The sequence below is a fragment of the Macrosteles quadrilineatus genome, unplaced genomic scaffold, assembly GCF_028750875.1.
Source record: "Macrosteles quadrilineatus isolate MER2022 unplaced genomic scaffold, UCM_ALF_1.0 Scaffold_7__1_contigs__length_78375512, whole genome shotgun sequence".
NCBI lineage: Eukaryota > Metazoa > Arthropoda > Insecta > Hemiptera > Cicadellidae > Macrosteles > Macrosteles quadrilineatus.
The window spans coordinates 41,826,206-41,839,692 of NW_026542600.1; the positions used below are offsets into that span (position 1 = coordinate 41,826,206).

The 13,487-nt window shown below is 32.1% G+C and overlaps 1 protein-coding gene across 2 annotated transcripts in view; it reads right to left on the reverse strand.

Moving 5' to 3' along the window:
• The window catches only part of LOC128999178 (folate transporter 1-like), a 34,762-nt gene that overhangs the window by 16,005 nt on the left and 5,270 nt on the right, over positions 1 to 13,487 (reverse strand). The window contains exon 1 of one of the 2 annotated variants that reach the window (XM_054425579.1): positions 7,450 to 7,516. The exons of the other annotated variant lie outside the window; for it this stretch is intronic. Within the exon in view, the coding sequence (XP_054281554.1) occupies positions 7,450 to 7,452 (3 nt within the window). The 5' untranslated portion in view covers positions 7,453 to 7,516. Of the gene's footprint in view, positions 1 to 7,449; positions 7,517 to 13,487 lie in introns of those variants that run through there. 2 annotated transcript variants of the gene reach the window in all.

A 13,487-nucleotide genomic window follows, 5' to 3' on the forward strand; every position in this document is an offset into this window, starting at 1 on the left:
ACATATGTTTATGGCTTGATGGGAAACACCATAAGAAGTATAGGAAATAAACCTATTAGCTTTATAGGCCTAATATGTTATACAGGGTGAGGTAATGAAAGTGCCCAATTTTCTTTTACTGTTACATGGTAAGTAATGCTACAATGATTGAACAGCTGTGCTTATAATATCGATAAAACTATGCCATTGTACTTAACATGGTGCTACGGAGTTATTAACGCTTTGAATTTGACGTGGAAACCTTTTTAAGAGTATTGATTCTTTTGCAAACACTCAGAGATTGTTTTGATCACATTTCATCGTTTGGACAACAGCTTCAACCCAAAAAATAATCTGTGGAAAAAAAAACTTTCTACCATACCAGTAAATGTGGTAAGAGTGCGAGTCGCAGTAACTCGACCCCCAAAGAGTTCTGCAGGAAGGCTTCATTGTTGAAAGCTTTTTCGTTGACTCTTTTATTTCTTTGGAGCTCTCCCTATAAGCTACTTAAAACTCAAGGTTTTTCAAAGTCGTCCCAAGGTGTACTAGAATATACTTGAACTGAAGCTACGAATTCCCCACAAAATTTAAGCAATTCCTGAAGAAATAATGAAAGTTTGTTTGATGGAATTTTCCAGCGACTATAGGAATGTCAAGTAGGATAAGGACATCACTTGAAGGAGGTTGTTTTAAATAAATGAAAGATATTATCCCATCAAATTAAAATGGAATAAGATAAGCTTTGTTACCATGTGCTATTCATATCTATAGGGTAAATATTATTAAATGTTACTATTTATAAATTGTGGTCTTCTCATTGCCTCATCCTATACAGTACATATTTTCTTGTAATTAATTACAGTACATATTTATACACATATTTATTACATACATTATATGTACATATTCATTTTATTTTTAACCATACAAAATTATTGAAACCCTCCACCTGTGTTCAAAGCTACAAAATAATTTTTTAGAAAATAAATTATGAATTGAAATAGTTAGCAGTTTATAAACTCAATATTTTGTCAAGAACTTCAGTAAAAATGTAATTTACATGTTATAGTTCCTAAAATTGATGATACAAAAATATTTTACATCGTATAAAATATCTACATCAGTTAAACAACAGTAATTAATTAGTAATTATACACATTATTTTTTTATCAAATGAACAAAGAATAACCAAAATCGAGTTAACACACCACCTCTCTTCTCTCACTATAGAAATTTGGTTGTGCCCACAGTAAATTCCAATTCCATTGCCAGGTATATCAGAACGTTTTTAATTAGTGTAGTAAGTTTAAAATTAGTTTTTGTCCTTGGATGTGAAATGATCTATAATGCAGGTTCCTATTAGATATTGTTTCCTTTTTAAATCTGAGTTTTTATACTATATAGGGAATGTGTACTCTTATATCATGGATTCCTTCTACTTTAGAGATAACCAAAATTTAAAAAAAATTAGAGAATCTGAGACATAGATGTTAGTAAATATTGCTTTAGAGCAGGGCTTTAAAGGATTTGGTAATGAATAATGATTAGGTTCAACAGCAGGCTTAAAAATAGATGAAAATTAATGAAAATATAAAAGTAATAAATACAGAAAGACTTTTCTGAGCTATACCTCCTTCTTCAGTAGATGATTATTTTTGGTAATCTACATTTTTCACCACAAATACTAAACAAATGTACATGTTCAAAATACAGAACCACTTTCTATCAATGAGGAGGGTGATATAAATTCCTTTCCTGGTTGCACATAAGTATTATATTGGACACTTATTCTGGAAATATCATGTTTAAGGGGTTTTGAAAATCCAATATTCTGACCTTATGTGTTTGTTTATTGAATTGTATTACTTCAGACATATGGTTTGCTCTGGTAGGGGAAATGTCCAACTGCTTATCACAGTTTTTTACAGTTATAGTTAAAACTGTGTAGTAAATGTTCTGTTCAAGTAATCATTACATTTGCAGATTTTGAATATGTAAAATCCGGAGGGCAAACACAATTGTAAGAGAGAAATTAATTAAATACGCCAGTAAACAGCTGTTCTTTTGCATCAGGCAAACTTCAAACAACATGGCCATTTTGAGAGCTAACTGGTACATTAAAAGAAATAAATTGATAACATAGTCAGCCTAAATAATGGTACAGGATGACAAAAAATGTTCATCACAAGGGAAAAAAGTGTCTTTCTCTACCCTCACTCGTTTTCCAACCTCATCTTCACCTGGGTCGTTAAACTTATGAGTTTTTGTCAAAAATCCGCTTGTAATTAAATAATATATATTGATATGAATAAATATTATATTGATCTTTTAGATAAGCACTAATTTTGATTTTTTTCACTTAAAACTAAAGCCATTTTATCTTTGATAATTAAACTTTAAAAACACAATCACACATCATACATCTTGTACTTATTTTAGCAATAAAATAAATTTCTGATACAGGTTTGATGTGGCATTACGCTTTACATTTTCTTAACAGATGAGGTGAATCATAAGATTTTGGAGATAATCATAACAACGGATCAAATGTGATAAGAATGTGACGCTAATGAAATCGTCAACAAATGTGTAATTATTCACTCTCCCAAATTAATTGTTTAAAACTCGTCTGAAAAAATTCATAACAATTTTAAATAGTTTTTGATTTTCAGAATTATACCTACTGATTTTTATATTTTTTATTTACGGTGTTGATATTTTATTTATTTATTGTATTCACATTTCATAAAATAATAATTGATAGCTGTTTTGTCAGGTACATACCTATTGCGCTCAGCAGTCACTTTTGGGTACTTCAGGACTACCCTTCATTTGGTATTTCTCAATTTGAATTCTTTTGCGTAACTTCAGAATACATAATATTATAAGGTGACCCACCAAACAGCACCTCATAGTAATGGTATCCTTAGTTTGTTTGTGATGTACGCCAAAAGGGTCAACATACTAAGTATCCAGATGCTATTATTTTTCATTTGTTTTACTGCTATAAGATATTGAAACTGAGAATGCAAAGGCTGAAACTTTAACGTTAATAGGATTACATGACACAGTAAACGTAATTGTCAAATTTCAGACCAATAGGTCAATTAGTTGGATTTTGATGGAGGAGCATCAAACTCACCAACATCCAGATTGTTAGTATAATGATTATAATGAGTAAAATTTATCCTTACAACAAAAGTTCTAAGGATGTTTGATTAATTAGTATTTGAAGCACATTGTGATTATTTGAATACATTTGTCTGGATAGCTAAATTTAATTTTCATTAAGGATTCGATTTGTCAGCCGGGTGCTGTAACGAAAAACACATTTCTGTCTCTTGGAGTAGTAGTACAGATAACGAGAGTACTATAAGAAATTTTAAAACCTACATTGTCCATTCAATTCTATTAAAATTCAATAATGTACCCCTCCTAGCTGACTGGAATTCGGAGTTGAGGAATAATTTCAGGGATTATATGAAGTTCAATGAGCAGAGTGACCGCTGAGCGCAATGGAGCTGTACCCTTGAAAGACCAAAAAACTAATCCACAACAAAAATCTGACCACTAAATGTAAGGTGTCCGTTTTGTCTGTCTTAGGACTCAAATTAGTCATAACAACTACAAACACTACTAATTATTCTATTTGTAGGAAATCATCCACTGAGTAGAAAACCTTCTCCAATAGCTATATATTTATAGTTTTCATAAATTGGAAAATAACATCAATATCTTTTAAAGATGAAGGGAGTCTATTTTGAGTAATTGGGCTGGCTCTATACAAACTGTATATCTAATTTACTCTTAAACATTAGAGCATATGTGCAAGCGCTATATGCGGGTGAGAATTTTCAATCAGTTATTCTTTGCAGTGTATCTAGAGAAACTTTGGCTATAAGTATAATTGCCCTTTTTTTGAGGGTAAACACTTTCATTGAACAATCTCCACACAATAGCATTTTATAATAATTAAAGAGGAATAAGCATTGTATGTTACAATTTTTAATGAAATGTTATCGTATCGCTTCAATTAATTGAAGACAAGCCCTTATAATACATATTCAACATTAGTTTGCCAAATAAATTGTGATTCTATTTTATTTTTAATCCAAAATAATCAAATGAATTTTGAGGATTTATAAAAAATTTGAATGTTGGAATTATTGGAGGCAGAAAATTGTATCAATTGTGCTTTGATTATGTAAAGGCCATTGACAGTGAACCAGTTCTTATGAGAGTAAATGTGAAATGTGAAATGATGAATGTGTGAGTGTGTTCAAGGTAGAGATGAGCATCGATAGTCGATGTTTTTGAAACATCGATGGTAGGTTACTGCTGTTTTTGTTTTATCAAAGTTTTTCTCGCAAATCAATGTTTTTACCCAGGTATTGAAACTTTGATGTTTCTCATAACTGAGTTTTATTAGTTTTGATGAAAATGTAAATGTTATGTTGTTTTTAAAACAAAATTGAATGTTGGTATGTGTTTATCCTATTGAAAGGGTGATGAACTATCGAATCAAGAAATATGGCGTACTGGACTAGACCATTGATTATGCATTACCTAAGGGGTGATGTATAATCAATGACTTAGATAAAGTATAGAGTGAGTTAGATAAACATCTATATTTGTGAGGTGCTTGTTCTAAATGCTACCTAAAAATCAATTTATATTTGTAATAAATTTCAGTGGCAGCTGGTAGCACTCCTGCTCTCCAGCATAATAATTTAATACAGTATTGATATTTATTTTGTCATGCAAATGTGAAAGAGAAACTACCAATCTAGAACGTCTAGTTAGCAGCATAGACTAACCGTAAGGGGGTGTTTAATCAATGCTAGAAGAGTATGCTAATAGGTTAATTAGCTGAGGCAGTTCAGAGAGCAGATGAAAAACTTAAAAAACATTAATAAACATTGATGTTTTAGCCTTGAAAACATCAATGTTTTCGCGGATTGATTGGCATCAACGTTACCATTGACAGTTTGAGTTTGGTTTGGTGAATGTAAAATATATTTTTCTCTGATCATTGTGTCATCTGTATATTAAAAAGTGGCCATTTTTCGGACACTTTCAAGGTAATTTAGAAATAAAAAAATAAACATGGCTCTAGGACTGGTCCTTGAGGCACTACAAATGGAACAGCTTCCCAATCTCACTTGTAGTTTTTAATTGCTTTTTTTATTATTCGATAACATTCTTTTCAGATAATGAGTGTGCAATTTTAACACTGCAATCCTTATAGTGGAGTTTGATTAGATTATTGTTTTTTAGGTATTGTATAAGTTTTTGCACCAGTTTTCCCAGGGGTTATTAACATCATCTTTCTTATCCCTTTGATTGTAGATGTGGTGCACTGACGAATATAAGCCACTTTAGGGCCTTCTTCGTCTTAAATCTTCAGATTTTTGTCTTGCAGCTAAACAGTAGTTTGTTGTTTCAAGGTTTCAAAAAATCATCAAAGTAAAGTCCAATCCAAAGAACTCTTTTTCTCATTGTACTAATTCACCATGTTTTATGTATAATTTTGAGGATCAATCAGAAGCTTAACGTAATTGATTTCCGAGCATATCAGTATCTTGAATCCCTATCATTTTAAGACTTGTTTTCATTGACTGGAGGCTTCATCAAACTAGGTAACTGAACGTTGGGAACCTGCACATATGTTTTAAGGGGATTGTTTTTCCTTTATTTAAAGACTGTCATCAACACTTGTAGACTTTCTTACTTAAATTTATCTAGTTCTTGTTTTAAGATTCAGTCATTGTTGCTTTGTAACATTTTAATGAAGGTTGTGTTGGCACATGTGGATGCCTCTTCACATTGGTTAACATTAAGTTACACTCAGTAAATTCATTACTTAAAGCGGAAAAACGCATTTTAACTCGTTGGGATGGACAAGTACCAGAAGTTAAATGTCAAGTAACAAATTACCTAAATATACCAGGTTGAGCATGCTAGACTGCTTATTCATCATTGAAACTGTGATGGCCCTGCTATTTGAAGAGTCTGGAGAGTTTTTTTTTTTTTATGTCCTACCTTCACATCCTAGGACGCTAGCTCTTGCCCGGAACTGTTTTTCACATTACTTCAGGCTAGTCCTAGAGGGTTGCGGCATCATCCTATAGATAAAATCCATTGGTGATTGGCGAGATTTGAACCCGGGACCTCGGGCTGGGCTCTACCACTAGACCAGCTCGCTCCCCAGAGTCCGGAGAGTATTTTTGTTATATAGTGAATTGCGAGACAAGACCTTTGTATTCAATCTGTTGCACTGATGTCATAATGTAGTGGACATGTGAGGAGCCATCAGTTTTAGTTGGAAGTGTATTTGTTCAATTTTCCTCTGAATCAAAAAATGCAATCAAAGGGGTATATATAGTTTCTCACAACCGATTCTTCGTAACAAACTGAGTATTTACCCATATAAATTTTGTGTGGGCTAGCAATTATTGTAAGATCAGGGTTACGTCTGCTAAGAACATCTTGAGAAAACATTTCTCCAGACATACTGTAACGCAGCTGTCCTACATCCTCAACAACAGAATATATTGTATTGGAACACTTCATACCCCAAAGAATTTCACCAGAGTACAGACATTCAAACCACATCTCTATCACAACTACATACATGTTTTATAGACTACAATACTACTTATCTAACTTGTTTGACATTTTGTGGGGTTTTAACACTTGTCTCAGTTGACTTAATACTTTATGTTCGGAATACATTGACCCAATACAACTCATTATCCAGAAACATGACAAACTGTGCATTGCAAATAAAAATCACTCCACACAATGATTAAGTAAAAGTTCAAAGAGTACAATTCAACACAAAATGAATGTCCCTCATGTTTACTACACATTATAGCTACTGACCGACAGATGAATACCTCCTACTCATCTGTTGGGAGGTTGGTATTCAAATAGTTAAAAACAGTTGTGCTGTTGCAGGTGTTGTGATAAAATTAAACTATTTCAATTAAGTAGGTGAAAATATTTGAACACTTTTAACTCCATGGACTATTTTTGATGATTTACTTGCCGCTAGATTTAATTTAATTTAATTTTTTAGTTGGCTATTTCATTTTTTTATTTTTTTTATTTTTTTTATAAGTTTTTTGTGGACACACAATAAAGATAAGTGAAAAATAAAAAAAGCTTATTTGAGGAGCAAATTTCAAAGCATCATCTCATCAAAGATCACCCATTTGTTATTTTAAATAGACAAGTATTAGTTGTAAGCTGATTCTCAGATTTTAAAAGATTAATGTAGCCTATAGCTTTCAGCAGTTTTTGTTCCGTTCTTGTATTGTGGTTATAAGTGGAAATTTAACTATTTTTTAATGCAACCTACTATTAATAAAATGAATTAAAAATGTTATCAAGGGGCTTTCAAGTTTATAAATAAAACGTAAATGTATAAATATAAATAAGGTGCAAAAATTATAAAAAGTCACTCACCATTTTGTGATATCAACATGACTTTTCCTAAATCACATATCCTAGATCAAAATTACTAATTAAGTCCACCAGTGTACACTACTCTACTGCCAAAACTGAATCCAGTCGCAACTATCACTTCATCTCAAACCACGATGAATCATGAACCTCCAGTTTTAATGCTTACAACCTTTATCAGCAAATGGTTTAGTAATGGTCTCAATTCATTAATGATGAAGCTCCTCTTAAGAATAGCTATTGGAGACATTACAATTTGTAGATTCTTTGTATTAGGGATTGATACTTTTGCCTGGCCTGGAAACCTTTTTACATCAGGTAAGAGTTTTTGGCATTAAAATTATTTAATGTAAACCACCCTGTTTGGACATCCAATTGTTAATACTTTTGCAGCATTGTTGCTTTGTTTTTGTTAATCTTGTGTTCAAATTATAGTTTATTTGTTTTTATAAAAGGCAAATTTGGATACCTACTTTAAAGTAAATACATAAACAAAATGTTTATGACATTGTTTAAGACATGTTTAATAACATGTAATGTACCTTGCCTTTTATGATATACATTGCAATTAATTTACGAGAGAAATTACACTAGTAAATGGATTAGTTTAGTGAGGGAGAGAGGGTGATAGTTAGATATAGAGAGATAATGAATGAGTGATAGAAACTTAATATAGAGTTAATGTTAACCCTCTATTGTCTGTTTGAAGCTTATCACCATGGTAAAACTAAATGTACACAAAACAGAGCTAGACTTTTGTAAAACTTGGTTCCAAATCACACTGAAACAGTTGGTTACATAATGTAACCAATTGTCACCTGTTATATGTGGTATTATATGAAATTGCTGTCATGGAGGGGCAACTAACTAAATCTCACAAGACTGCTAATAACAAAACTTTGTGCATGATTTAACCAGTGCGAGCGTACATTGAATATTCAATTTTAATATCAAAAATATTTCTTTTTTTGTATGTCATGGTTACACTAAGGTATAATTTAACTAGAGTATTTATCGTATTGTGATAAAGCAAACAAAATAGAACCTGTTGAGACTCCTGAACTAAATGAGGTCCCAAAGAAGACTGGTCATTATGAAAACCAAGGATAACTTTTTAACCACAAAATTTACATTGGAAAGCCATGTGTGACGCATAGCGGCACGCTATATTTTATATAGTGTAAGCATTAGTTATGTGGTTATAAAGGTATCTTCCAGTATCCATGCTCTGCAACATAAGTACAGAATATGCAGTTTAGACACTCTAAGCGTTGTTTATTTCTGATTAATTCATTCACATATTTCATATGGAATTGCTCTATGTGGAGCAACAAATAAAACTAATTTAGATAAGTATTCAAGCAAAAAAAAAAAAACTATCAGAGTGATGAAAAATCTTTAAAAAATGAGCCAGTCAAGAGCATCTTTCGTGAATTAAAAATATTACAGTTTATAGTCTTTACATTTATGAAACAATAATTTATGTAAAACAGGTCCAACAACAACAACAGGTGTTGAGGATCCACCTCAACACAGAACAAAGTGTCTAACACCAGATTAAAAATTAACCTACCTCGGCATAATTTAGAATTCAACACTAAAAATACATCTTACATAGGGCTAAAATTTATCCAGATTTTACCAGCTCACATCCGAAAAGAAACACAATTTAATAAATTCAAGCAACTTCTAAAAGACTTTTTTATAAGAACTCCCTGCTACTCAGCAACAGACTTCAAAACAGTAAACTCAATTTGAATTCCAAATAATCCTTAAATCATGGTTTTGTCAAAAAAAAAAAAAAAAAGTAATCCGTTCATCTAAAATTATAAAGGCTAGTTAAGAGCTACAGGCTTAAACCTACCAACAATAGCATGAATTTACTTAGCTGTAAGCAATTTTGTACTGTATTTAGTTTATAACTCCATTCAAGTTCATGTAATGTGACGCTATAAAAACAATAATTAAAAATCTTCGCTAACCATGTCTCTCTGGTTTTAACTCGAGGTTTTTTAATTTACATTTTTTAATTTTCTCCGTAACCAATAACTGTAAAAAACATTTTAATGTACTAAATTATTTGTTTTTAAGCTCTACAAAATTCTTTAATGATACAATTGTAAAATTGTATGTTTTGAGGGTTAAAAATGAAAAAAAAAAAATTCTTACCAGCAAAATACCTATAAGGCAACCGTTTCTATGGCCTTATCATGCTGATCATGCTTCGCGATCTCGTTTTAATAAACAAATGTACGTTTACATGACTCAATGATTTATTAGGCCACTAAGCAAAAGCAATAGGCTAAATCACTTACAATACAAAGTAAATGATAAATAGTCCATCTCACTGATTCACAAATAAAAGTAATGTTTGTACCAAATTCCACTAAATCGGATGATTTTTGGGAATCATCGTGCTAACGGACGATAATAACTTTTTTGGATACAATTTGGTAAAATCTTTAGTTTTTTTGGATACAGGGTCTCCAAAAAACGCACCTAGTTTGAAAATTTATTTATTTATTGTACTACTATTTATTGATACAAACGACTGTTCAACGACTGATACCATAGAGAAGGCTATGCTGATACATTAAATGAAAGGTAATAAAATAAAAGTTATTTTAACACTATCACACCTCAATATGCGAACCATTTGTAGCCCTGCAGACATGCAAGCTATTTTTACACATTTTTATCATTAATATTTTATTATTTGTATTATAATTTATTACCAAAACTATGTTCAAGGTCAAATATGTGTACGCAACTTATTGCCAGTACGAAACTAAAACTTTGAAGTATACTCTACACAGCACGAAATTATTATTACTCATCCATTTGAACAATAGTATCGTGAGGTATGTTTAAAACTATGGAGTCTTTTTCGGACACCCGGTATAGGCCTATATACATACCTATATATATATATATCTCAATTTCGTTGTCTCGAGCAATGCGAGAATGGCGCACGGCAACATGTTGCTCACTGTTAATGTTCAACTGACGTCATTTTTTATAATATTTCTCAACTTCCTACAGATTTGATGAGGACGGATCATACCAAGCGCCTATCAAGTTACAACATTTTGTCTGTTATCCCTCGTCCTCGAGTCAATCCACCAGAGCTTTTCATTGTCTTTAAGAGGGCCTGTTCGATGGCCCAATCAGACCAAATTCCACACCAGAACTTGTCTGTACGTCTTGTAGTGAAATTTCCGATCTTTGTGAATTTTTTGTGTTCTTCAATATCAATCCTGTATTTCAATTCATATTCAGCATGTCCTGTATAGATGGGCGCACTTGGCGTGAAAAAATAACCCGCTGCATGGAAGATCTGTAGAGTGATTGTAATTGGAAGATCTTATTTGCCTGATCTTTCAGCCTCAATAAACTGTTAACTATGTTAAACTGTTTTATATTTGTTTTCATGTGAAAGTATTGTACCCAAAGCTTATGTTTATGTATAAACGTTTGACAGCTTTAGGAAGAGTAGTTTTGCCGTTGAAGGCATATTTTGAAGGTCTGTTTTTCGGCATGTAAACCTACATTTATTAAAACGAGTTCGCGAAGCAAGATCAGGCCATGGGAACGGTTGCTTTATAGGGTTTTTTTGTTAGAACGGGTTTTTCGTATTTTTGACCCACTCCCACAAAACATACAATTTTACAATGTATCTCTAAACCATTTTGTAGAGATTAAAAACAAATAATTTAGTTCATTAAAATGTTTTTTACAGTTATTGGTTACGGATAAAATTAAAAAATGTTAATTAAAAAACCTCAAGTTATTCCAAAAGCGAAGATTTTTAATTATTGTTTTTTCCTTATTTATAGACACATTTTTATAAAATTGGGTAAATTTATTTGTTTCTTATCAAACTATTATTGTTTTATATACTATATTACCCTCCCTGTAGCAGCAAACCTAGGTACCAGTTAAACCTAATGTTATTTAAATAGGTTTGTGAAAATCAAATCAAGCAAATGGAAATTCGCTTAGTCTGCAGGTTTGCTGAGGTGGGGGTATTTTTATTCATACTTTCATTTATTTTCTAATAATAGCAAATAAACTGGCATACTCTCTAAATCAATACGGTGTTTGCTTCAAACAACTATATTGTGGAAATATTGAAAAAAAAACCACAATTTTTATACGTCTTTGGAAAATTTATTAATTTTGATGGTCTGTATTTTGACCATTATTTACGCTACATACTTGCTGTTGGGCTTAAACTGTCACAAATTTATTCTTCTTTAATGTAATAATATACAATTTTCGGTAAAATCAGCGGTTCGCGAGATTGAGTGAAAAACAATAGGAATTGCCATATTTTTTATATTTCGATAACAAGTGGCGCGCCCCGCGGCGAGCGGCAGTATCTCGAGGTGGATAACTTGGATTTTATGTTATGGGCCCAATACTAACAACATATCCAAAAATCAGAACTACCCGACTTTTTGCACAGCAACCCCATATTTTCTGACAGATTTACTGGACTATACTAGCTCAGCAACCAAGCTTAGCACAAAAAATGAGGGTCAAAAACACATTTTGGCCCAAGTGGTGACCTATATTTTTTGTCATACTGCACCATTTGAAGCTAAAAAAAATGAATTTTTTTCTTTTTGAGGCGAACTTAGAAACACATGGTCCTTTCTTACAGCCAACCTCTAAAAAAAGTTACTTAAGCTAAGAAATAAACAAAACAAAACTTGTTCACATTGTACACCCTTATGAATTAGGCTGCAATTAATTAGACTAAATAGGGTTTCTCATTTTATATCAAGGTGATATGATGATGAATGTTTCTTCCCTGTCCCAAAAGAAAGTGGCTAAAAAAACTGATTCTTATTTTTTTAGTTACAAAGACCGAATTTATATTAGTTAAGTTGTAGTTTACAGACGAAACCCTGTGAATTGTATGTTAATATTTTACTGTGCAGGGAAACTTTATTTGTAAATTACCAACGCCAATAGTCTATTTACGTTTACTATCGAAGTTCCATAGGTTTTTTACACGCCACTACGTCAAGGATAAACTTGCAATGACAGAAAATGAAGACATGTACCCAAGATCACATATGGAATGATCACATTCACCGTGATTACGTTTGGCGTTTGTTCACAAATGAAATGCTACCGCTTTTTCAATGTTTTGGGAGGGTTTGGATTTTAGTTTAGACAAAATCACCTATGGGTAAATAAACAATAAAAGTGTCTTGGCACCCAGTTAGGATTGCTTTACAATTGCCAAGCCAATGATTTGTGTGATTCGCCATAGTAGTCAGAAAATGCCGTCAGTAGATCATGCTGTGTTACTACCAAAATACCGGTACCTCCCCAAGAAATGGTGGTACCGAGAGTTGTCTTCAGGTACCAACGTCTCTACTGGTCAGACACAATGTGAAATAAAGTAAAATAAAACCGTTTAAATAAAAAAAAAAACTTTTGTGGCCTATTCCAGCAAATGCAGCTAACAACATATCTTTGGAAGAACTATCTGGAGAAAAGGAATTTGATATACTTTTGTTGAACTTAACTTAAAAATATTCACTGCCATCCGGTAGCTGCAAACAATCTGCATCTGTCTGCAGTGTTGTCCCTCACTGTTGTTTAGCAGTGGATCATTACAGTAGTTGGTGTGATATATTCAAGCAAATTTTCAGACAATATTATCAGTGACATCTGGATAAATGATATCAGTCAACTTATGATTTAATTTTTGTGTAAAATCACACATCTCCTGATGAAAGTTTATTTCAGTTTAGCAGTAAGATGAAACCCCTTTTCACATGGCATCTTTTAAAATTACAGTACCCACACCGCCTCATCACCAACAAAAGTTTCCCATCACCAAAAGTACACAACAGTTTAAAAGGAAAAAAAAACTTGTTAAAGAATATATAAATAAATTTAGTAAATGTCTACTAAAATAGTTTTATTAGATTACCATTGTTGTTTTTGCCTGTGTTCTTGAGGAGGTAAGATATTTGTGTTACTCTATGCATATTGCCTGCTTGTGTGACATCTTCAAGGGG